General features: G+C 42.8%; 1 protein-coding gene across 5 annotated transcripts in view; it reads left to right on the top strand.

Moving 5' to 3' along the window:
• Positions 1-23,707, top strand: part of SLC16A7 (solute carrier family 16 member 7) — a 167,211-nt gene extending 143,504 nt beyond the window's left edge. For all 5 annotated transcript variants that reach the window (XM_061639867.1, XM_061639868.1, XM_061639869.1 and 2 more), the window contains 2 exons: positions 1,013-1,819; positions 18,028-23,707. In XM_061639867.1, the coding sequence (XP_061495851.1) occupies positions 1,013-1,819; positions 18,028-18,299 (1,079 nt within the window). In that variant the 3' untranslated portion in view covers positions 18,300-23,707. The remainder of the gene's footprint in view (positions 1-1,012; positions 1,820-18,027) is intronic.
• The last annotated feature ends 1,513 nt before the right edge of the window (positions 23,708-25,220 follow it).

Here is a 25,220-nt window from a genome sequence, read left to right as displayed (position 1 = left end):
TTCACAATAGCTTTGTGAGGTAGGTCAGCCAAAGAGATAACAACTCACCAAAGGCCATCCCAAGAAGTTACTATATAGGGATTTAAATCCAGATATCTCCAGTTCCAGTCTAACTATGCTTTTAATTAACTGAGAACATAATTGATGCATAGATAGCATTTAGTCTGCATAATGAGAAAGAGTGGCATCCACAGAGGATGAATAACATCCATAGAGGAAAAGCATCTTTGCTCAGAGAGATGACATGAAAGTGGAACGGGCTACCCTCCCCTCTGCTATCTAATGTAATTCACCTATAAGATACCCAGAGGCTGATTGGCTGCCGGCATGCCTGGGCTATTTCCTTGTATTCTGCCTGCCAGGTTCCCTGTTTCTGCACCAAACAAGGAACCTGAAATATCTGTATGTGCCTCACCTCCATGGGAAATCTCAGGATTCCACAGGGATGTGTGAGGGCAGCATTTTCTGTGTAATGGCCCATGTCCATTAAGCATTTAAAGCTTTATTTTTATGTACACCTATTCAAACCTAAGTAAAGGATAAAGCTAAAGGCAGAGATTTATACTTCTAAACTCTTGCTGTTTTCATAGAGAAGGTGACATTTAATAACTTCTGTGAAATGAACCAAGAGCAAATTGGATTATAGCTTAGTAAAATACAGAAACAGTGTGCTCAAGGTCTCAATATTGTTCCTCTGTCATTCTTTTGTCTGTAACATGGATTCCATGTTGTCAGAACTCTTGCTTTTATTGTGCCGCAATTGAGGAAAATTTTGTGTGGCATATCAGTGACATTAAAACACATGAAAGGCAAACAATGCTCACATTTATTTGCCAGTTCCAAAGGCTTTTAAATCTTTCTAGAGAATTGCTAGATTGCATTGTGGCTTCCTTTTTTATGGAAGGGGCAGAAGGATGATAATTTTGTTATGTTTGGAGAGTACCAGTGTTTAAATGTACTAATGCTGCATTTCTCTCTCTCTCCCTCTCTCTCTCTCCCCCCCTCTCTCTAGGTTTGGGCTTGGCGTTCAATTTGCAGCCAGCCTTGACAATGATTGGCAAATATTTTTATAAAAAGCGTCCCATTGCTAATGGACTGTCCATGGCTGGGAGTCCAGTCTTTCTAAGTACTCTGGCACCTCTCAATCAGTTTCTCTTTAATGTTTTTGGCTGGAAGGGAAGCTTCCTCATTTTGGGAGGACTCCTTTTGAACTGCTGTGTAGCCGGGGCACTCATGAGGCCCATTGGGCAGCCACCTGCGGTCAAAAAAGACATAGAAAAAGGAAAAGGAGATTCCGCCCTGCACAAGAATGACAAGAAATCTGTTTGGCAAACCATCAATAAATACTTAGATCTCTCCCTCTTCAAGCACAGAGGGTTTCTGATTTATTTGTCTGGAAATGTGATCATGTTCCTTGGCTTCTTTGCCCCAATTGTATTCCTAGCTCCTTACGCCAAGCACAAGGGGATTGATGAGTATTCAGCTGCTTTTCTACTCTCCATCCTGGCTTTTGTAGATATGTTTGCCAGGCCATCCATGGGCTTAATCGCAAACTCAAAATACATCCGGCCCAAAATCCAATATTTCTTTAGCTTTGCTGTTTTGTACAATGGGGTCTGCCACATCATGTGCCCGCTGGCTGAAGACTATACGGGCCTGGTTGTCTATGCAGTACTTTTTGGACTTGCATTTGGGATGGTGAGCAGCGTCCTTTTTGAGACATTGATGGATCTTGTTGGCACTGCAAGATTTTCTAGTGCTGTTGGACTCGTCACAATTGTGGAGTGCTGTCCCGTTCTTTTAGGTCCTCCTTTGGGAGGTAAGTATGTTGATGATTATCATGATCTGAGAACAATGATTGTACTTTTGAACTTTAATTGAACAATTAATACTAGAGGCCTGCAACCAACAGCTTAGCTGGTTGATACAAGCTACCATAGGAAATGTTACTCCCTGCTCACCTCATTCAGACCTCCTTCCTTTCCTGGACTATAGCCCTATCCCCCTGGCATCTAACAGTTCCTTGTCCACACATTTCCTCCTTCATTTCTCTCCTTGAACCCTGTGTGAAGATATTTTTTAAAATCCCACCTTTCTCCTTGGCCCTTAGATTCTCTGCACTTGTCCTTCCTCTTCCATCTATGATGCCCTCCATCCATCTCAACCTATAATCCCATTCAGCTTTCTCATTTTCAGCTGCCTTTTTGCAAACAGCAGGCAGTCTGCTCTCTTGCTAGACACTGTGTGATTGATTGTTCCACATCTCTGATTTCTACTCAGACTTCCCTTTCATCATCATCATCATCACTGCCACCATCAAAATTTGTAGGCTGCTTTTCCATATAAATAAGTGCAAAGCAGCTCACAATGAAACACAAATGCAAATCAATACATCTTTACAATTACAACCAAATACAATATCATTTTAAAGCACAACATGACAATCTAACAAATAACTCAACTTGATTATATGAACATTATTTATTTATTTATTTGTTTGTTTCATTTTTAAACCGCCCATAGCGAGTGGCTCTCTGGGCGGTGTACAAAAAGATTAAAATACAGAATATCACAATAAAATCAACCTACCAACAGTAAACATAAACAGCAAACCAAAAAAAAAGATTTAAAATTATAACATTAAACGCTTAAAATGCCTGGGAGCATAGCCAGGTCTTAACCTGGCGCCGAAAAGATAGAAGCGTCGGTGCCAGGCGTACTTCTTCGGGGAGGCTGTTCCACAGTTCGGGGGCCACTACAGAAAAGGCCCTAGATCGAGTAACTGTCCTCCGGGCTTCCTGATGGGTTGGTACCCGGAGGAGGGCCTTAGATGCTGAGCGAAGTGACCGGGTCGGTTCATAGCGGGAGAGGCGTTCCACAAGATACTGCGGTCCCACGCCGTGTAAGGCTTTATAGGTCAAAACCAGCACCTTGAATCTGGCTCGGAAACAAATGGGTAGCCAGTGCAAACGGGCCAGAACAGGTGTTATATGCGCTGACCGGCTGGTCCTCGTCAGCTGTCTGGCTGCTGCGTTTTGCACTAGCTGAAGCTTCCGAACTGTCTTCAAGGGCAGCCCTACGTAGAGCGCATTACAGTAATCCAGCCTAGAAGTTACCAGAGGATGAACAACTGAGGCGAGGTCATCCCTGTCCAGATAGGGGCGTAGCTGGGCTACCAACCAAAGGTGGTAGAACGCATTCCTTGCCACCGAGGCCACTTGTTCCTCAAGAGACAAGGAAGGATTGAAAAGAACCCCAAGACTACGAACCTGTTCCTTCAAGGGGAGTGTAACCCCATCTAAAACAGGGTAAACATCCACCATCTGGGCAGGGAAGGCATTCACCAACAGTGTCTCAGTCTTGTCTGGATTGAGTCTCAGTTTATTAGCTCTCATCCAGTCCATTATCGCGGTCAGGCAGTGATTCAGCACATCCACAGACTCACCTGTAGAAGATGAAAAGGAGAAATAGAGCTGTGTGTCATCAGCGTACTGGCGGCAACGCACTCCAAACCTCCTGATGACGGCACCCAGAGGCTGCATGTAGATGTTAAAAAGCATGGGGGACAAAACCGACCCCTGAGGGACTCCACAATGGAGAGTCCAAGGTGTCGAGCAATGTTCCCCAAGTACTACCTTCTGGCGACGATCCACCAAGTAGGAGCGGAACCACTGCCAGGCAGTGCCTGCAACTCCCAACTCCGCGAGTCTCCCCAGAAGGATACCATGGTCGATGGTATCAAACGCCGCTGAGAGATCAAGGAGAATCAACAGAGTCACACTCCCTCTGTCCCTCTCCCGACAGAGGTCATCATACAGGGCGACCAAGGCTGTTTCAGTGCCAAAACCAGGCCTAAAACCGGATTGAAACGGATCCAGATAATCGGTCTCATCCAAGAGCACCTGGAGTTGACCGGCGACCACCCGCTCCAGAACCTTGCCCAAAAAGGGGACATTTGCCACCGGTCTATAATTGTTCAAGTTATCTGGGTCTAAGGAAGGTTTCTTTAAAAGAGGTCTCACTACTGCCTCCTTGAGACTACTAGGGACTACTCCCTCACTCAAGGAGGCATTTATCACTTCCTTGGCCCAGCCGGTGGTACCAGTCCTGCTAGCCTTCACTAGCCAAGATGGAGAAGGATCTAGAGCAGACGTGGTCGCCTGCACCAATCCAAGCACCTTGTCCACTTCCTCAAGCTGCACCAACTGAAACATTTTAAAGTCTTTTTCTTCTTCTACATCTCATATGCTAAGATCGCTGCTTCTCATACAACTTTCTACTGTACCCTACATTATTATTATTAGTTAATTACATTTCTATCCTGCATTTCCTACAAGAAGATACAAGTAGTGTGCATGGTTCACTGTCTCATTCTCACAACAAGCCTATGCAGTAGGTGAGGCCCTCTTCCCACCCACCTACCCCAAACTCAGACTTCCTGCTTTCATCTTATTCCTAGGACCAAGGTGAGTGTTTCCTGTGCTGACTAGCTCAGCACGAACCTTCACGCACACTGGCTTTTCCTGCCATTTGACACCCACAAACACCTACAGTAAGGAAGCCTTCATGAATTCAGCTCTATGTGCAAAGGCGTCCACACCATCTGGAACCCTGTGCAATTGCCGTTCCATGTGCAAAGGCACCCTTGGAATCTTGAACACCAATTGCATGGGATTCCAGACCTGATGGATGCTTTTGCATGTACAGCTGTGCTTCCTTGCTGCAGCTGTTCATGAGGATGTCAGGAGGGCATGGCAAGCCACCATGTACGATGTCAAGGCAAGGCTAGTTGGTGTGGCCCTATCACCCTCTCATATGTTGATGTAATGTTGTTTCTGAATAGGATGTATTTTCATTAAAAAGTGAGACACAATGTGTATACTGGACACTATATCCAAGTAAAGACTTGTTTAATACTAATGTATAAACAAACCTTTCTTTGCCATGATCCCTTCTGAGTCCATCCAAATGATCAGACAAACATTTTATATCTTAGGTGAAATTTCCAAATCTCACTTGAAAGGTGCTCTTGCGAGCCGTTGCCATCTTTCATAAGTCTGATCTGCAACTGTTTTAGATTCTTCTTCAAATGCCTTACAGTTGTTACACAGACATTATATATTTATTTATTATTATTTATTTATTTGATTTATATCCTACCCTTTCTCCCAATAGGAGCCCAGGGCAGCAAACAAAAGCACTACAAACACTTTAAAACATCATAAAAACAGATTTTAATATCTTTTAAACACAACCACCATTAAGAACATATTAAAACAAAACATCTTTAAAAATATTTTTTAAAAGCTTCAAAAACGTTAAAAAAGATTTAAAAATAAATTAAAAAGCAATTCCAACACAGATGCAGACTGGGATAAGGTCTCTACTTTAAAGGCTTGTTGAAAGAGGGAGGTCTTCAGTAGGTGCTGAAAAGATAACAGAGATGGTGCCTGTCTAATATTTAAGGGGAGGGAATTCCAAAGGGTTGGTGCCACTGCACTAAAGGTCCATTTCCTATGTTGTGCGGAATGAACCTCCTGATAAGATGGTATCTGCAGGAGGCCCTCACATGCAGAGCGTAGTGATCGACTGGGTATAAGACGGTCTTTCAGGTATTCTGGTTCCAAGCTGTATAGGAATCGCTGGATCATCACCTTGTAGCGGTGAGTGGGCTTACGTGTTCCAATGAACCCTGTGAGTGATGCCGTCGGGAGTCATGTACTCCCAGCAGGATCACCCATGGTGGTAAGGTCAAGGGAGAGGAACCAGACAAAGAACGATCCAAGAAAGTCCTCAACGGCAGAACAGGCGGAGGATAACAATGTGTACGTTACAACGGCTGTGAAGGTGGATGAAGGCTACAGCAGATAAAAGACTTCCAATCGTCGTGGTATCCATGCCATTGGATCAAAGCATTTTTCTGTCAAGATTGTGTGTTGATTGTCGTGCACCAATCTTCCCACACAAAACAAATTCATTCACAGGCCTCTTCCAAGCAAAACCTTATCTTGGAAGACAATCTTACTCGGCCACGAGTGATCACCAATGGATGAATGAATGAGGACTTTGTACACCAAAACTAGCACCTTGAATTTAGTCCGGTAGCTAATAGGTAGCCAGTGCAATTCTTTCAGCAGAGGGGTGACAGGTTGGCGACCTGCTCCAGTGAGCAGTCTTGCTGCCACATTTTGCACCAGCTGCAGCTTCCGGACCAATCTCAAGGGTAGCCCCACATAGAGCACATTACAGTAATCCATCCTGCAAGTTACCAGTGCATGAACAACAGTGGTTAGGCTATCCCTGTCCAGAAAAGGCCACAGCTGTCTTACCATCCGAAGCTGGTGAAAGGCACTCCTAGACACGGAGATCACCTGAGCCTCTAGCAACAAAGATGGATCCAGGAGCACCCTCAGACTACGGACCTGCTCTTTAAGAGGGAGTACAACCCCATCCAAAGCAGGCAACTGACCAATTATCCAGACTCAGGAACCACCAACCCACAGCATCTCCATCTTGCTAGGATTGAGAGTCAATCCTATTGGCCCTCAGCCAGCCCACCACAGAGGGCTTGCACGGCCTCTCCTGATTCAGATGTTACAGAGAAATAGAGCTGGGTAGCATACTATTGACACCCTGCCCCAAATCTCCAGATGACCACTCCCAAGGCTTTCATATAGATGTTAAACAGCATGGGAGACAAGATGGTTCCCTGTGGCAACCCACAGCACAACTGCCAGGGGGCCAAAATACAATCGCCAAATGCTATTCTCTGAAAACAGCCCTGGAGATAGGATCGGAACCACTGTAAAACAGTGCCTCCAATACCCATCTCATCAAGTTGGCCCAGAAGGATACCATGGTCAATGGCATCAAAAGCCACCATGAGATCAAGTAAGAATAACAGGGTCGCACTCCCCCTGTCCTTCTCCTGATAAAGGTCATCCATCAGGGTTACCAAGGCCAATTCAGTCCCATAACCTGGCCTGAATCCAGACTGGAATGGGTCAAGATAATCTGTTTCATCCAAGAGTATTTGCAATTGCTGCACCACAACCCTCTCGATCACCTTCCCCAAGAAAGGGGTATTTGCAACTGGGCAGTACTTGTCGCAAACCAATGAGTCCAGAGTGGGCTTTTTTAGGAACGGTCGAATCACCACCTCTTTCAGGGGGGCTGGAACCACTTCCTCCCGCAACGATGCATTGACCACACCCTGGATCCACTTGGTGAAACACCCTCAGCAAGCTTTAATGAGCCAAGAAGGGCAAGGGTCGAAAGGATATATTGCTAGTTGCATTGTTGCAAGCACCTTGTCCATGTCATCAGGCCATATCAAATGAAACCGTTCCCAAGAAGTTGCAGTAGACGTTGCACTGGACACCTCACTGGGGGCTACAGTAGATGTGGATGAGGCATCAAGATTGCTATGGAGCAAGCAACTTTACTCTCAAAGTGCCTTGCAAGCAATTTACAGTGGGCCTTTGAAGGGTCTAAAGGTCCATTTCCTGGAGTTGATGTCAATAGACCTCTGACAATACGGAAAAGCTCCACTGGATGGCTACTTCAGGATGTGATGGTGGCAGAGAAGTGGGCCTTCTTTGCTGTCTTAACTGCCACACAGTAGGCACGATTATGATGTTTTACTTGTGCCCGATTAGCCTCACAGCTTGTCTTTAACCACTTGCGCCAGCCTGTTTCATTGCCCTTAGCTCACTGTTGTACCAGGGTGCAAACCGGGCTCCTCAATGCTGGAGAGGGCACTCAGGGGCAACCATATCAAGAGCCCAACACATCTTGCTGTTCCACAGCATGACAAGGGCTTCAACAGGGTCACCTGCTCTATCTACTGGGAACTCCCCTAGGGCATTCAGGAATGAAGTGGATCCCATTAGTCTCCAGGGACAGACCATCTTAATCTGTCCATCACTCCTGCAGGGGAGGATTGGAGCCATAAGTCTTAACTACACCAGGAAGTGGTCTGACCATGACAATGGGGTGACATCCACCACCACCCATCTCCAGACCACCCCTTTCTCAATCTGGAGCAAAAACCAAGTAGATTATATGCCCTGCACTATGTGTCGGGCTGGTGACAACTTGACCCATGGTCATCATGGAAGCCATGAAGTCCCAAGCTGGAACACTAGAAGCAGCCTCAGCATGGACATTGAAATCACCCAGGACTATCATTCCAGGCTCCTCCAATACCACAGCTAAGACAGCCTCTGCCAGCTTGGTCAGAGAAGCTGCCAGGCAGCAGGGTAGACAGTACACCAGCAGCAATTGTGGTTTCCTGTCTCCTTGGCCTGACACCAGGTGCAGGCCCTTATAGCCAGCTCCAAGACAGAGTGGTTTCCTGGTGACAGAGATGGAAGTTCTGTAGTCCACAGTAACTCCTCCCTTCCGTCCCTGCAGCCTGTGCTGGTGTTGCACCAATTATCCAGGTAGGCAAAGCTGGGTCAGATAACTCTTCCCAGCTCACCTACCCAGGTCTTGGTAATGCACACCAAGACTGCATCCATGATCAAATAATGGATGAGTGTGATCTTATTGTGTACCAATCTGGCATTAAACAACAGCACACACAGGCCAGTAGGCACAGCAGATGAGCAGTGAGGAACCCATCCATGAGAGGAGTGGCAGCAAGGAACAAGGTGTAGATAGCCTTGTCCTCATCTTCTATGGTAATTCACTACCTCCCCATGGCTATACTTCTTCTACCCATGATCACTGAAATTGGGATGGCATCGCCTTTGTTCCTCCTTGCTAAGACTCCTCCTAAGTACCTGATATGAACCAAACAAGAGCCCACCAACAAAATCTACTTGAACCAATTATTTCAGCAGGCCTCTGAGAGAATTGGGAACAGTCAGACCCACTCAACATTTTTCACACAGGGCATATCTACCACCACCACCCGGTTTTAGGATTTTCCGGTTCCGGTTACAGACATCGGGTGAGATCCTCCCTTGTCTCTGGTTTTATTTTCTTTTTAATTTTTGCTTTCGTTATTTTAATTCCAGTTTCAGACTGCTAGTATCCAAGTCTTTTTAGCTTTTAGAGCTCTCAGAGCAAAACTTTTTATTGTAATTAAGAAGTTCTTTTGAGAACGATGGCTTTGAATACTTGCCTTTGTCTATCTGCTTAAACGCTTTGAAGTTTTACAGCAACATCCCCATATATCTATCTGAGCTCAAATTCCACTGATAAGAATGGTGCTTACAAGAAAGGAAAGAAGAGCTTTAGGTCTCTCTCCTCCCTCCCAGTGTTTACCAGAGAAAAACAAGTCTGCAAAGATAAATGACAAGTTAAAGATAAAGAAGCTCCGGCATGAAAAGAAAAAAAACTATTCCCCCCCTCTCCAACAAACTGAATTTGCCTTATTAAAGGGACAGCAGAAAATTACAGAATTCTTCCCAACTGCTATTAGTCATCAACCCGATAAGGACAATGGGTCAGCGATACCCTCTCCTATAGAATGGTCCCTTCCTCTTAAAGGCTACCTTCATAACCACAAAAATGATTTACCTGCAATGAACTTAGCCGATGAACTAACGTTGGCTGAAAGCCATCTTTCAACTAAGGGCTCAGCGTTTTTTCAAGGAGCTAATGACTCTTTGGATAAATTTGACACAGTCATGCAACAGGTCACTGACGTTGCTAATCCATTTCAAGTACAGCAGAACGTCAGTTTCTCCCAGTATATAGAGGTGGAACAGCCAAGTGACAAAACTGTGGATCAATCGGATCAAATGGAGACTCATGTACTGCTGTCAGATCTTAATCACTCAGCTTTAAAAGACTCCATACCTGATATATCATTACAAGGGTGGTTACTCATGTTGACCACGGATTTGGAGCATCTTAAGACCTATATGTCTGAATGCAATTCCTTATTAACAACGTTAGTCACTATGAGAAGTACCTCCCAAGTCAGTGTTCCTCCATCTACAAAGGGACATTTGGCAATCTCTGCAGCTCCTGTGAAATCTGTCCAGCAGAATCCACCCCGGGCTAGAAAGAAAGGGCCGGCATTCCACCCAAAAAAGAGCAAAAATGTGAAGTCTCAAAAACTTACGCAGAAAAGCAGGTGGAACTATAAGAGGCTCTTTACTATGTTAGAAACAGTAACGAAGACGCGAAACTCTAATTTAAGTACATGTCAAATGAAAAAATTAAAGCATTCGGACATAAAGTGTTTTGCAGTGCCTTCAGACGAAGGAAGATTTGCTGACCCAACGCAACGTGAGGGGAAGAGTACACCTGAAATTCCTCTCCCATCTCCTTCGCTATACATACCTCTACAGGATCCTTGGCAAGACGTATTGAGGACTATGCCTATAAAACATCCATCTGAATTACCAACCTTACATCCGAGTTGGAAACTTATACTTATAAGGAATAAGTTAGTCCTAGCAAACTACCCAAAACCATGGGGCTTCTTAAGTCCGGTGGATAGAAAATGTCATTTGACAGATATACTGAATAAGTCGACAATTCCTTCACTCTACAGGAAAATATGTATACATGACATCTGCCAAGTTGAATATCTTTACTTTAACAGCAACAGAGCTCGGGCGGTGGTTACTTTTTCCTCACAGGAAATAGCCAAGCAAATATGGCTTAATAAAGAATCTTTGTTCAAGCAGGGTATAACAACTCTTCGCTTTTTTGCAAATGTTGCCCCCCCATTGGATTTAATAAATGATTTGAACAAATGCCAAGATCATCTAGATAGTCTAGGTCAACCAGAACCGGATCTGCTGATTGTCTTTGAGGATCAAGCTAGTTGTGACTTGGGGAAAACTCCCCGAAATTCGATTACTTCCCACACATCGTTAAAACAACAAAGGAGATCTCCCAATCCAAACAATCAGAGTGGGCGACTGAAATCCCTTCCGACATCTGAAGGAATGTTTAAACCAAGTATTAAAGTTGTCCAGTTCCCCTTACAAAGAGAGAACGAAGTTTTACTCTCCACCATTATCAAGGCACTTCCTTCGACAGATAACCATCACCCGACAGATAGTTCCCCCCGACAGGAGAACCCTCTTGACGACTTCTTGATTGAGGAAGAACAATCTCTGCTACAGTCTTTTGGTCTACTACCGGAGATCGAACGGGACAACATTTTAAACAGAATAGTACATCTTTCATTATGACTTTCAGTGATTCACGAACATTCAAAGGCGAGTCCGTCCCCTAAGGCAGAAGTGGAAATGGAAGGAAAATCTGCTTCATTTTGTCCGAGCGCTCCTCCTGGGCTAGCTTTTAAGCCGGACAAGTCCAACTGGATTTTCCCCAAGGAGACAAAAGAACTTTCAGGGTCAGATTGACATATTAAGATCCTCTCATGGAATATCAAGGGTTGGTTTAACAAAGATAGTAAGGATGATCTTCTTCCGTTTCTACAACAGTTTAATATAGTATGCCTTCAAGAAACTTGGGCAACAACTGATTCAGTAATGTCTCTATTTGGCTTTCAGGCCTACCCCCTTCCAGCGTTCAAACATAACATTAATGGCAGAGGAAGTGGTGGCCTCTGCATATTTATATCAGATGACTTGCCGGTAGAGATTCATACTTTAAACCCATCATGTGAACATTTTGTTCAAGGCTTGAGGATTTCTAGTTCCCTGACAGGTTCACTTATCATCATAAATGCCTACTTTCCACCCTACAAGGCTAAGACTTTAACCTCAAATAATATTTGGGACCAAACATCTGAGTTTTTAGCTTTTTTGGAATGTCATTACGCGGATCATAGAATAATTCTTTGTGGGGATTTTAATGCCAGGATGGGGGCAGGCAGTGAGAATGAGTTATCATTAAACCATGGCCCGTTTAATTCTCTCCCTCTAGGAGATAGGATATCGAGAGATAAAACGTTAAATAAGCAAGGTCTGAGGTTAATAGAATTAATTTTTACTCACCAGCTAACCTGTTTACATGGCTCCCAACTTGATAAGACTAACGGGGCCTTTATCTATTTTTCTAGCCGGGGAGCCAGTGTAATAGATTACATCCTGGTCTCAAGCACATTACTGTCGAGGGTGGATTGTTTTTGTGTATCAGATAGAATCGAAAGCGACCATTTCCCTTTGTTAATGAGTTTAAAACTGATGCATCCGCTGACCCTACCGATATTACCAAATTTAGAAGATCTCCAGATTGCGGATCGCAGAATACACTGGTCACCAGACCTTTATCTACTTACTCTTCAATCTTTAGAGAATTCTGATATCTCTGAGATCAGGCAGGCAGTTTTAGACTCGAAACTAGATGTTGTCACAGCCTATCAGCAAATTACAACTCTGCTTAAACCTATGTTAATTAAAAAACACGGTCCTATTACATATTACCCTAGGTGTAAGAGCTGGTTTGATCAAGACTGCAAGACAGCAAAACGTCAGTTAATTAAAGCTACCCGTAACACATTAAGATACCCAAGCACCTTCAATCACAACCATCTCATTAATTTGCGTTCCTCATATAAATCTCTAATAAGATCTAAAAAAGAGATGTATGCGAGATCCCAATGGGAGCGGCTTAACCAAGCTTGGTTGGAAGGCAATGATCGCCTCTTCTGGGACTTGGTTGCTGTTGGCTCTGGTGTTTATAGACAATACACCTCTAGCCACATTTCTCCAATAAAGTGGCAGGAACATTTTGCCCAGTTATTTGCTGATCAGTATACATCAAACTCTATTAGCTATGTCCATGTTGAGCCTAGCTCCAGTATCTGGCCCCCTGTTACATCATCCCACGTTCGACAACTTATTTCATCATTAAAAAAGGGTAAGGCTCCGGGGGAAAATATGATTCCCCCTGAACTTTTCCTAGAGTTTCCAGACTGGTGGGCCCCTATCCTGGCCAAGCTTTTCACAAAGATTAACAACACAGGAATAATGCCAGACGGCTGGAAGCAGAGCATAGTCATTCCCATTCATAAAAAAGGAACAAAAGATGACCCAAAGAACTTCCGCCCTATTAGTCTACTGGACGTAGGTGCGAAGATATACAGTAAGTTCCTCTTACAAAAATTGGAGGAATGGGAAGCTGAAAACTCGATCATAGCTCCGGAACAAGTAGGGTTTCGAAAAGGACAGAGCACAATAGATCACTGCGCCACGCTGTATTTCCTTGCAAGGCAGGCCGTGGATGGCCCCACAAAACACTTATACGCCGCCTTCGTGGATCTAGCTGTGGCGTTTGATTCAGTTGATAGAGACCGTTTATGGGCTAAACTGGGGCGAACTAATATCAACAAACGCCTACTTTTTTTAATTAAAGAACTCTATTCAAATAACACGCTTAAAATCAGAGTTGGTAATAATCTGACCGACCCAATAGCAGTAAGAAGAGGTGTCAGGCAAGGGTGCCTTTTGGCGCCTATTCTATTTAACATCTATTTGAATGATATAGTACGTGAGTTAGAAGGATTAAAAATTTTTCCACCTTCTGCAGGCAGTAGAAAGATTTCTACTCTTTTATATGCAGATGACATGATCCTCCTTTCCCTTACTCCCGTAGGTTTGAGAAGGCTATTGACAAAGTTAGACTCCTACTGTAAGAATGAGGGTCTACAAATTAATTATAGGAAAACAAAAATAATGGTATTTGGTAACAGATACCAAAAGCACAAATGGTCTATTGGAAAACATCCAATAGAACAATGTCGCTCTTTCAAGTATCTTGGAATCTATTTCCAAGATACCTTAGCTTGGAAAACCCACATAGCAGCCATTAAACTCTCGGCTGTTAAAGCGACAGGTTCAATATTAAAATTTTATAGGACTGCGGGGGGACACTTGGTAGCACCTGCACTAAAAAATTTTCAAAGCAAGATTTTAGCTCAGATTACCTATGGAGCGGCAATTTGGGGTTGGTCAGTATCCTCTTATTCTTCGCTAGAAACCATCCAAAACACCTTTTTTAGATGCCTTTTACGCCTTCCTCCGGGGACCCCGGCAGCGTTTATGAGAGCCGAAACTGGCTCAATCCCAGTTAGTGCTCGCATTCATGAGTCCTTTCTCAGATATTGGACAACCTTGGCAAACTCGTCAGTAAAGATATTGGCCAGGATTTGCTTTGAGGTGGCAGTAGCAAATAATAACTGGAATTCTAAATTTCGGATGGTTCTCGCACACTATCATATCCCCATTTATTCAGTATCTGCGTTACTCAGGTACAACATACATGATCATATAGTGAAACATTGTGTTTGGCTTGATGGTTTGTTAATCTCAAATTCCAAATTTTCTAGATGGTATAATTTATTCAAATGTGACCATAATATGGCTAATTATTTAAAATATCAACTCCCGGAACACTTAAGATACTCATTTACAGCTTTGAGATTTCAAACTATGCCAACAGCAATGTTAACTGGGCGTTATCGTCAAACTCCTATTGAACAGCGACTATGTATATGTCAAATGGGGAAAGTGGAAGACCTACCTCATTATCTATTTGAATGTCCAATTTTCTCCCATCCCAGAACCGAATTCCTTGATATTTTAATAAACCGCCAAGGTTCCGGATCCGATGACTATCTAATTTCATTTCTCCTAGGAGATAATGTATATTGGATATCCTATTATGTGGCTCGTTTTGCCTATGCTGCCCAAAAATTGAGGGCCAAACACCTAATTACCCAGGGTTCTTTTACAACTTAAGGCAGATAGGTTTAAGGTTTTATATGTTTTGTATATTGAACTCACCTATTTTACTATTGTATGTGTTTTAACTTTGTATGTATGTTGCGATGGCCAAAGGCTTGCAATAAAGTGATGATGATACCACCACCACCCCCATCTTACACCCAGGAAGGCCTAGTCTTCTGCCAGTTACAGACTCTTACTCTGAAGGCATCTGGCAGCTTTCTCCTATCGTTCAGTTTACTGCACAGGTTCTCACTGTGCGCAGAAACTACACATGTACCATACACTCTCCCCACTACCAATCTCCTCCAGATTGGTTTTTAAAAAAATAATAATAGGGGGTACCACGCTCACCCTCAGGACTCCACAAGGGACAATCCCCTTTGATGTTTCCCCTTCGGTGGTGACCCCACTGGCAGCAGACTCGCCTCCCAAGGGCAGCCAGGCTTTTATGCCCCCTGACCCAACCAGGAACTGATGCAAGAGGCTACAAGATTGACTGCAATCTCTCTCTGGAGTCAGAGTCAGGCAGGGGGTCCCAGTACTTCCAGCACTTACCAGGGACTTCAGCTGTCTTGAGAGACAGCAATCCAGAGGAGTGAGCAAGCAAGCACCTAAATGCTCAGGTACTCATTCCTAGGGCAGGTCTTCTCCAGTCTCCCAGTACTGCAGCTCTTATGTGTCATTAACGATAACTGCTTAGACAAAATGTCTCTTCCAAGTGTTCTTAGGGAACTTTTCTGATTCAGGGCAAGGTTTTTCAAAACAACCAGTGAAATCCCTTTTGTTCTAAAGACTGTTATACATTGATACAACAGTAGTAAGTGCTATCTGAATTTCTTTCAATGGGTATAAGGAGGGAAGAGGAACAGATCATCATATGTTCTTGTGACTTTTAATTTCAGTCAAAATCATATCTGTAGATGTTAATATAATTGCTGACATGTTTGATGTTTAGTTCACCTTTGCAAAACAGGTTTTAATTTGCACCAGCTTAAATTTAATTTTGGAAGTAAACCATTGAACAAAAACACTGATTAGAGATGACTAAACTGAGTAACTACCTTCAAACTGCCATAGGAAAAGAGCTTTGTTCAGGTAGGCAAGCTCTCCATATGCCACCTAGTGGTGACTTTACCTCCTAATTTAGTAAGGATCAGTCCCATTGAACTCATGCATAGGACTCCACTGTGAGACAATTAGTGTTTCACTGAAGATTCCAAAACTTATTTTGGCATATAACTTTTCAAGGTGCCTTCCTTTCTTCTCTTACATTCTTTTGCCATGTATTTTTATTAAGTGGTAGGTCATTACCTTCTGTTGAATCCTCTACCTATCCATTGGTGGTAGAATTTTATCTCACATTAATAAGTTATTTTATTCTAAACTTTTTACATTACTGCTCAGCCAAAATGGCCATTTCTAGTGGCTTATAATTAAGAAGCTAAGCCTGTGTTGTTCTAGATTGGTAGTTTTGCTGTAGTTCCAAGCAGATGGCAACTTCCTTGGTCATGCATATACCACACACACAAATGGAAACACAAACACCACAACTCTAATCTTACAGTTTTTGAAAGAAGGAACCTTAAACTAATGAAGCTTATCTAGAGAGGTAGCCTTGTTAGTCCTTTGCAGCCAAAACATCCAAGGGTCTGGCAGCACTGTGAAGGTTAACCAATTTATTGTGGCATAAGTAGTTGTGGACCCAAGATCACTTCATCAGATGCACAAAGAGAAATCTTAGTTGAGAGGTATACAAAGGAGAAAACTGTAAGATGTGAGTTGAATGGAAATGAGATGCAAAGTTTACAGTCAGTGATCATTACAGTTTAAAGTTACGTTAAGCGGGCACACCTTTAACTTTTTACAGTAGCAGATTGATGATGATTATATTAGCACTTATAGTGGGACAGGGAACCATTCAGAAGAAACAGTCATAAATAGCACAGCTATTTCAGCATTGGTGAGATAGGTAACACATGTATTGTGGTAAAAAAATCATTTTTTTCTAATATAATATTACTTATATGCATTTTAGCATATTATTTAGCTATGTCTCTCATTGATTTATGTACTTTGAGACCTAATAGTGAAGAGAAGATCCAAGCATAAAAACTATGGGTTGTATTCAATGCTAGTCCTACTCAAAATTAGGGATGGAATCCACTCACTGCTGATTCACCCCATGTCTGTCCGCGCCTCACCATAGAGAAGGGAGAGGCATTAAACAGATTATTCACCCATCCCAGCCTTCAGACTGTTGCTTGCCCTTTGGGTGGTGTCTCCTTTTCCTCTTCTGCTGTCTGGCCCTGGTGGGGAGGCTGTTGCCACATCCTCCACTCTATCTGCCCAGGGGGGGCTCCTTTCCTGCATCCTCCTCCATGGTACAGGGGTGGGTGGGCACGGGGTGGATTGGTGGCAGCAGACAGATTCCATCCCTACTCAGAATAGACCCATTGAAATACATGGACACAACTAATTTAGACCCATTAATTTCAGTCAGTCTGCTCTGTGTAGGACTTAATCTGGAAACAACCCCATACATTTAACATGTAATTTTCTTTGAGACCACTTACATGAGCCATCATGTTCAAATACCAGAGCTAATTCATAACATATCAATTAATTGTTAGTAATATTGTGCAGGGCTGGTGCCAGGCATGACTGGACCCTTGGGCACCAGCCTGCCCCGGACCCATGGCACCGTAGTCTAACTCACCCATACAGGTGATGCCGGTCTGATAAGCCTGCCTGTGCATCCCACCTACCTCTCTTGCCCCTGTGAATGACATGCACATTGCACATTCATGCCTACCATCAACCAAGATGGCAGCAGAGGTGTCAGTCCCTTGGGGAAGTCTTTGCCACCGTCTTGATTGATGGAAGGCATGTGTGTGCAGCACACACATGCCTGCTATTAACCAAGATGGCAGCAGAGACTTTCCTAAGGGGCTGACGCCTCCACTGCCATCTTGGTTGATGGTAGGCATGCATTTGTCATTCACAGGAATGGAAGAGGTAGGTGGGGTGTGGGGGGGCTTATTGAAGCCCACACTGACTGTATTGGGGGTGCCTGGGAACTCCCTGTCCATGATCTGTGGCAGGGTTGGCAGCTGACCCTGCCGTGGATTGCAGAATGGGAGCGCTACCTCCCACCATAAGGAGGGGCCCTTCAGGGGCCCATCCTGGCCACCCTCTGGCGCTGGCCCTGATACTATGTTTTCAACAATTTATTTATTAAAAATCTCCATCTATATATTTCTACTTCCAAAAGTGGAAACCAGACCTTCCTTTTTATCTGCCATGAAGTAATGATTTATTTGTTTTTCAGTATTATTTGTGGACATTCTCTTTTATTTTTCAGGTTTGCTTGTGGACATAACGAAAGATTACAAATACATGTATTTCGTCTGTGGAGTAATTGTAATCTTTGCAAGCATCTGGCTATTTATCGGGAATGCGATCAACTACAGACTTTTGGCAAAGGAGAAGAAATTAGAAGAGGAAAGGCAGAGAACACTGAAAAATGCAGATTCCAAGGAAGTGGAACCGTTGACCCACAAAGAGAGCGAAGAAACAGTCAGCAGGTCAAGCAAACTGCAAGACAATCCTTCAGAAAGAGAAACTAACATTTAAAACAAAATAATCCAAATACTCATATTTATAAGTTCCATTAGAAGTATTTCTTCAAAGTACAAGCCAGGTTTTATAGAAATAATAATCAGTTGCAATTCTGAATGGAAATAGGAGTTTGCAGAACACAAAATAAAATCCAGCCAGATCACAATCCTGCCCCTAGAGAGAGAGAAAGGTGCAGAGAGATTTGTGTAGAACTGCATCATAATTTTTCTCTCTACCACTGTGCAGCCCCTATGCCAGTAGTATTGCTGTTGTGGAAGGCAAGGTGTAACCCGTGCTTCATTTAGGCTATTTTAAACTCATGTCTTGAGGGGCAGGGGAGAAGGGCTCTTTAGAAAGTAACATGTTACCTTTTCTGCACCTTGCCTTGAAGCATCTAGCAACCTGCACCTCCTCAGATGTGTAAGCTTCGTGCATCAGGAGTGCAGAAGTAGCATAGTGCAGGAAGGGCAGGTTATGCTGTTGTACACTGTGGATCAAGTCCCCATCCTGTCCTCCATGCATGGATGGAAGAGGATTGTGGCATTAAATTGTGTTTTATTTTGGTGTCAAAAGTGTTAGGACTCCTGTTGAAATTGGTGCGAGTGAGTCAGTTCAAATACAGTTCTAATCAGGGTAGAACTTTGAGTGTAAGGTCTTCCAAAAACAAATATTCCTGCTCCAAACAAATTTCTAATGCAAAAGTATGTGCTCGCCTAGTAAAGGAAGACAATGGCTGTTGACCTCTTCCCATGGTATATTTTGGGCCACAAGAAGGAAATAATTTCAAACCATGAGTTTAAATATAAAAGTTTTTAAAAAGGAGTCACTGTTAACAGCTACCCAAGTAAAAACTGCACAAAACCCACTGTTTTAGATCAAAAATCTCCATTACTCCTGATCAAATTTTATCATGTGGATTTTCAGGACAAATGAAGTCAGATACATGAATTGGTGCATGTTATTGCTAAATGCAATAAATATTTTAATTATGGCAAATATAGGATTCTTTCCTTCTGCTGTAATAGATTAGAAATTGACATATTTACAGCCTGATCCTAAGACTTGCAAAATAATACTTAGGATAGGTTGTGTCAACTGCTGTATCTTTGCAATATCATGAATAGATATGCTGGCACAGACGTTTAGGATCAGGGTATATTTTTTGAACAACATGTTGCCTTGTGATCATCACTGTACCACAAACATGTCTGAAATCTGTTTGGTATTCATGGTTGTCACTGCCACATTACCCAGTTCTCTGTCCTCACAACACCTCCAGTCACGAGACTCTCAAAAGTGTATTTTACTGCACATAGCTGACCCTTGCATAATAAAATTCCTGCCAACTAGGAATTAGTTCTTTACTAGTGTAGACCATCTGTGCTCAGGTATTCATAAAGCTAACAGGGACCATATAAAATAAATTTGGGGGCTGCATCCTGTCCATGGATCGGCAGCTAGCCATCTCTGATTTCCACCCTCCATCCCCAGAAAAAAAATCAAAGACTACAAGCTTTTTCTCTCTCTACAGGTAGATCAAATTATTTGAAGGCCAAAGAAATCTGGTTGGTGTTATCCAACTGTGGGCTGATTTAACCTGGAAATTCAAAACTAATCAGTACCAGTTCCATGTCCATAGAAGTACTCCTATTGGTCATGCAGAATATTCCCCAGCACTGACGAAATCGGGGCAGCACCAGATCATGTAGAAGTATGTACTGCAGCTGGTGTGTTTGCGGGGCTTTGAGAAGGAGTCCTGAGCAGCATCCCAGCTGCACTTCTGAATTCAATCTGACAAACGTATCTCCCTCCATAAGCCCTTTTCAGGTCCAGAGGACATGTGGCCAGATACTTCCATTGTTCCTCTCAGCTACTGAGCTACTGAAATCATCTAAGACCATGATGGCAACATGACGGAAGACCACCAACATCACACTCTATAGAGCAGGAGGTGAAACACATGGGTAATGCACTTTAAGGGGCCATGCTTCTTTCGCGTGGAACACCATTCTAACTGAATTTCAGTATTTCATCTGTAAGGTCCTATAAAACCCAAGATTCAGTCCACTTATATCTATAATATTATGTTTTGCATAGAAAGCAAAATGAAACACCCATTTACATCCTGCCTGCAAAAGATAGCCATTCTTTAAAGATGGACAAGATCAACTGTAGTCCTAGTGCCTGATGTATAGCATAAGCTGCTTCAACCAGGAGGCAAAAAAGCAGAATGCACTCTCTACTCCTTTATTAGCATTGTATTTAAGCTTTCAGTCCAGGAGAGGAGTGGAACAAAGAGAAAACCTGGTTTGTCATGGAATCAGAATCAACAGCACCCAACTGACCAGACCCAGCATCTGCTCACAAATCTGGGCCTCGGAATGAACAGGGAAGATGGGCTTTTTTTCCTCCTATGGTATAGCCTCTCCCCACCATTCCACCATCTAATTGTGTAGCTGCTATAATTCACTATACCAGTAACATAATTAAACAGCAGGCGACAAGGCACATCCTATGAGAAAGGGCTGTTCAAAAAGTAACCCTTGAAAGCAAGGATGGGATGACTATACCTCCATATTAGGGAACTGCTCATCATTATGACAGGTGGATCTGTCTATAGGGAGGTGCTGTACATTGCAGGGATCTCATGGGAGGATACAATGAATCTTGTTCCACTGTCCATGGGATCCATGTCAGTGGAAGGCAGGTTTTTTATTATCAGAGCTGGTAGCCAGGTTTTTCTTTGACTGTGACATTTCCCGCCAAATGCAAAGTTTTGTTTCCCCCTAAATGACTGAATAGGAGCCATTCACTTATGAGAAAAATTATAGTGGTGTCTTCAAGGACATAATTGGGATGACAGGTCAATGTGACTCCTGTTGAGCCCAGTTCTTAGGTAATGGATAGGTTTCACCCCTCAGTTCTATGCTATATTGTAGTCCATTTAATCTGACCGATGGAGCTCAATTAGCAGCCATTAAAAACAAAGCCAGCCCTTGTCTACATTGTCCCACTCTTCATTTACATGCCAACCTTGGGTTCCATTGCTCGATATGACACAGAGTAAGAATGGCTTTATATATAGTGATGATTGCCATTTTTTTCTCCATATTAAGCAGTTATCCATAGTTAAGCACACGTGGTATAAATGAAGTGTGTTGTTGTTTAACATTACCTATCTACAAGAAAATGATAATTCATTTTAAAAAAGTTCACAAGGAATGTAGTCATAGACAATATATGAGGAAGAGAAGGTGCAAAGCTCTCTGGTGGATGTTTTAGAACAAATGTTTTAGAAGTGAAAATTCAGGGTTTGATTCATAAAATATGTATGCACTGTTTATGCAGCACACAAGCAAGCTCCTCTTAGAAAAGTGGGATGTTTTCAAATTCATGGAATCTCCTTTTTTATATCCTCTAAAAATGTGACTATTTGGCAGATTCTCAAACAGATTAAATATGCTAACACCTCAAGGGTTTATTTTTTATTTTATTTATTTTAAAGGCAGGGAGACAAGATGACACATTTCCCCCAGACCTCTGCTTTGTAGTTCTTGGTTGGTTGCTTTAGGAAGTTTTGTTCTGTCTAATTTGCTGTTCTTTATTTACACTATTCTACTTCATGTACAGGCAAAATCCAAAGTTGATATAATGCACCAATGCCTTTTTCAAGACTCCAGGCACTCAGAAGTGCTTGTAACTCAGTCTACTGAGTGCTGAGCTAGTATTTCATGAACTGCAGAACCACATGGATATCTTACAGGATATCAATGCTGCTTATTTTTTTTTTAAAAAAGAACCTAATTTGTGAAAGTTAGCAAGGGCTGGCCCAACAAATGTTGCCACTTGAGGCGAAGGACAAGATGGTGGCCCTTCCCCATTCTACATACAGAAGCTGACTAGCAGTTGCATCTTACTGCAACACTGGGGATGGAATAGCATCTTCCCTGACCCCTGAGGTGGCAGGCCAGATGAGGGGGCACACAATAGACCATGTGACAACAGGGGTGAATGGCTGGGGGACTCAGGAGGAACAGCCAGGAGCTGCTGTTGCCCCTGGTATCTGCCACCTGAGGCAGTCACCTCACTTTGCCTAAAGTTAGGGCTGGCCCTGCAGTTGGCTGTTGCATGGTCCTATTGAAGTAAGAACTGAAGAAGAATAAGTGATTGATCTCTATCACTTGTATGCGACAGGATTCTGCCTAGCTGGTAGCTTCCAAAAAATAAAAAGGAATCCTGTATGCATACATATTTTTTCTTCTTTTACAGTAATCAAAAGGCACACATGAGCCAAATTCAAGTTGTGAATGTTCTTCAGCTCCGGGAAATTCCATCTTTGGTTCTTATCTATTTTAATTGTGGACATTTCCTTCCTGCAGCATACTCTGAACCTGTTGTCGGTCCTAGATTTTATGTTGTTCATAAGCCCTCTCCAGCCTAACTCACACAGAGCAGGGTAATAATCATGGTGGAAGGGGCTGGAGAATGACATCCCTGCTAGGGTCTCCTTCCTTGCAATTTAAAAGTCTCAGGATGAGAAGACAACCTTAAAAAAAAGCACCTGAAACAAATATTTCAAATGTGATAATCAACCTTACCTCAAATCACAATATGCAGCCATTTTGGATGCTCTAACTGTGTAAAGAGTCAGACCAATGGTTCTTTGAGCCTGGTTTTGATAGCTGTAGGTGGTACCATATATCCAACTTTACATTGTCAGGTGTTTCTCAGTTCTAATGTGATCCCTTGTTGGAATGGAAATGGGGGTTCTGCATGTACATGTAGTATGAACCAAGGAATGGCAGTGTGTACAGCTGATACAAAAGCTCTTTATGGGCAAAAGTGAGCTTTTAATAAATCATTGATCTGTACCTCATTGCTTAGGGATATCTAAAGAGACAGACCAAGTTTGAATACCTTTTGGCAACCATCACAATGCCTGCATAATTTTCCTAATGAATCAACCCCTAAATTTATGCACAATGGCTGGGATCCAACAGTAAACTGCATGTGCAGCCCTAGCTGTGCTTGCTATTTTTTATTTTTCCACAGCATTTCCTACTGCTGAAGAGACAATCCATCAGTCCATTTAAAAAAGCAGCTTGCCACTTCTGCAGTGGGAACTGCTGTTGGCCAAACTAGCAAGCAAACTTCCTACCCTATGTACAGTTATTTTGCATACACATATCTTCCTGCTATGGATCCCAGCCAATTTGTATTGTTTTATTGGAATATGTAAATAATGACGACATTAAACATGAACGTACACGAACATATTGAAGAGATATTCATACCAGAACAAGTTTTTAGTTCTAAAGAATCAAAGTTGCCTGGTTCTTTGCAAGCCTTCCTTTACCAAAATGTAATCTTCATCATTCATATCTGCTGGGAATGTTTTTTTTTTAATTGTGTTTGGTAAATAAAATTTATTTGTAATAGATGAAAAATACTTCAACAAATTATTTTTTTCTGCAGCAGAATACTTGATTATTCTCCGTTTTCTTCAGTCTTAACTTCAATTAAGAATTTATTAAAAAAGAGAAATGCAATATTTTATAGTATTGCTAGACTACCCTGCCTCAACAATTCAATGTGGCCTGAAATATCACTGCATATTTTCACTGCCGTCAGAGTGTACAGAATTGCCTGTTTAAAATGTGTGTACGTGTGGTATAGATGATCTTTGAACATACTGTATTCTAGGTTTTTTTTTTTTTTTAAAAAGCAGCTGAGTTTTTGCATTCAGAGCAGGGGTTGCTAACATGGTGCCCACGGGCACCAGTGTGCTTGCCAGTTACTCCTATGGCAGCCATGAAAGGTCTCAGTAAATATCCCATCAAAAGTCCACAATTCATGAGACTGTTTGCATTTCCTTCTCAGTTCTTGTTTGCACTGGCTCAGTCTCTCCCACATTGAACATACATGCTTAAACGTACCCACATTTCAGTGGGTGCCAGGAGTGGACAGCCTCCCACCCTTCTGTTCTGAATAGAGAAAGGGTACAGATATGTTACGTCTATGAATGAGTGCAGCAGTGTCTGATGAAGGTGCCTTCCTCTCATTGTAGGGGAAGCACGTCCATACCATTTTGTGGCCCTCTTTTTTTTCTGTTCTGTTGGATGTGGCAGCTATTTGCTGACTGGCACCCACAGCACATTCTCAAGCTTCCAAATGTGCCCGCTGGCTCAAAAAGGTTGGCAGCCCCTGACCTACAGTATTGGATGTGAGCCTGTGATGGGACAAATAGTTTGCCATCTGCCACTTGGAAGTTTGTGGTAACTGAGCATGCCAGAGCAATAAGAATCATGAGAGGATCATTACACTTTTTAAAAAATGACTCAGATTGGGGTTTTGAAAGCATGAAAACCAAATCCACAAACCATTTGAGCCAGATGTCATAGGGTAGAATCACAGAAGTGCTTTGGATCCAGCAGATTATTATTAGTTATTGAATTTATATTCTGCCCTTCTTCCCAAAGCAGCCCAGGGTGGCAAACACATCAGCAAAACAATATAACAAACAAACAGCACTCTAAAAACAGTTAAGACATTCTAAAAAGAGTTACGGGTAAAAACATTCTTTCATCAAGTGATCTCTGGGTTGTTGCAACAAACTCCCTCAAACCTCAAATGACTAAACAAACAGAAATGTCTTCAAATTTCTCCTAAAAGTCAACAGTGACAGAGATGACCAGATCTCACCAGGGAGGGCTGTGACGACCTTCCCTGGTTCTCCCTGTCAGGTTCCCACCTGCTTGTGGCTACTGCCTTTCACTAGGCACCACCAGGGACACCACCGGACCGTCCTTTATATGGTTTCTCACTCCGCTCTAGCACAGATCTCACTAGATCCCACTGCTAGGCAGCACCACCAGTCACGTCCTATAACCAATACTCCCAGAGACTTTGCCTGAGTCTCTCTCTAGTTGGTTACTT

The sequence above is a fragment of the Rhineura floridana genome, chromosome 8, assembly GCF_030035675.1.
Source record: "Rhineura floridana isolate rRhiFlo1 chromosome 8, rRhiFlo1.hap2, whole genome shotgun sequence".
Taxonomy (NCBI): domain Eukaryota; kingdom Metazoa; phylum Chordata; class Lepidosauria; order Squamata; family Rhineuridae; genus Rhineura; species Rhineura floridana.
Note: the sequence above shows the minus strand (reverse complement) of the source record. Positions and strands in the feature narration are given on the sequence as shown.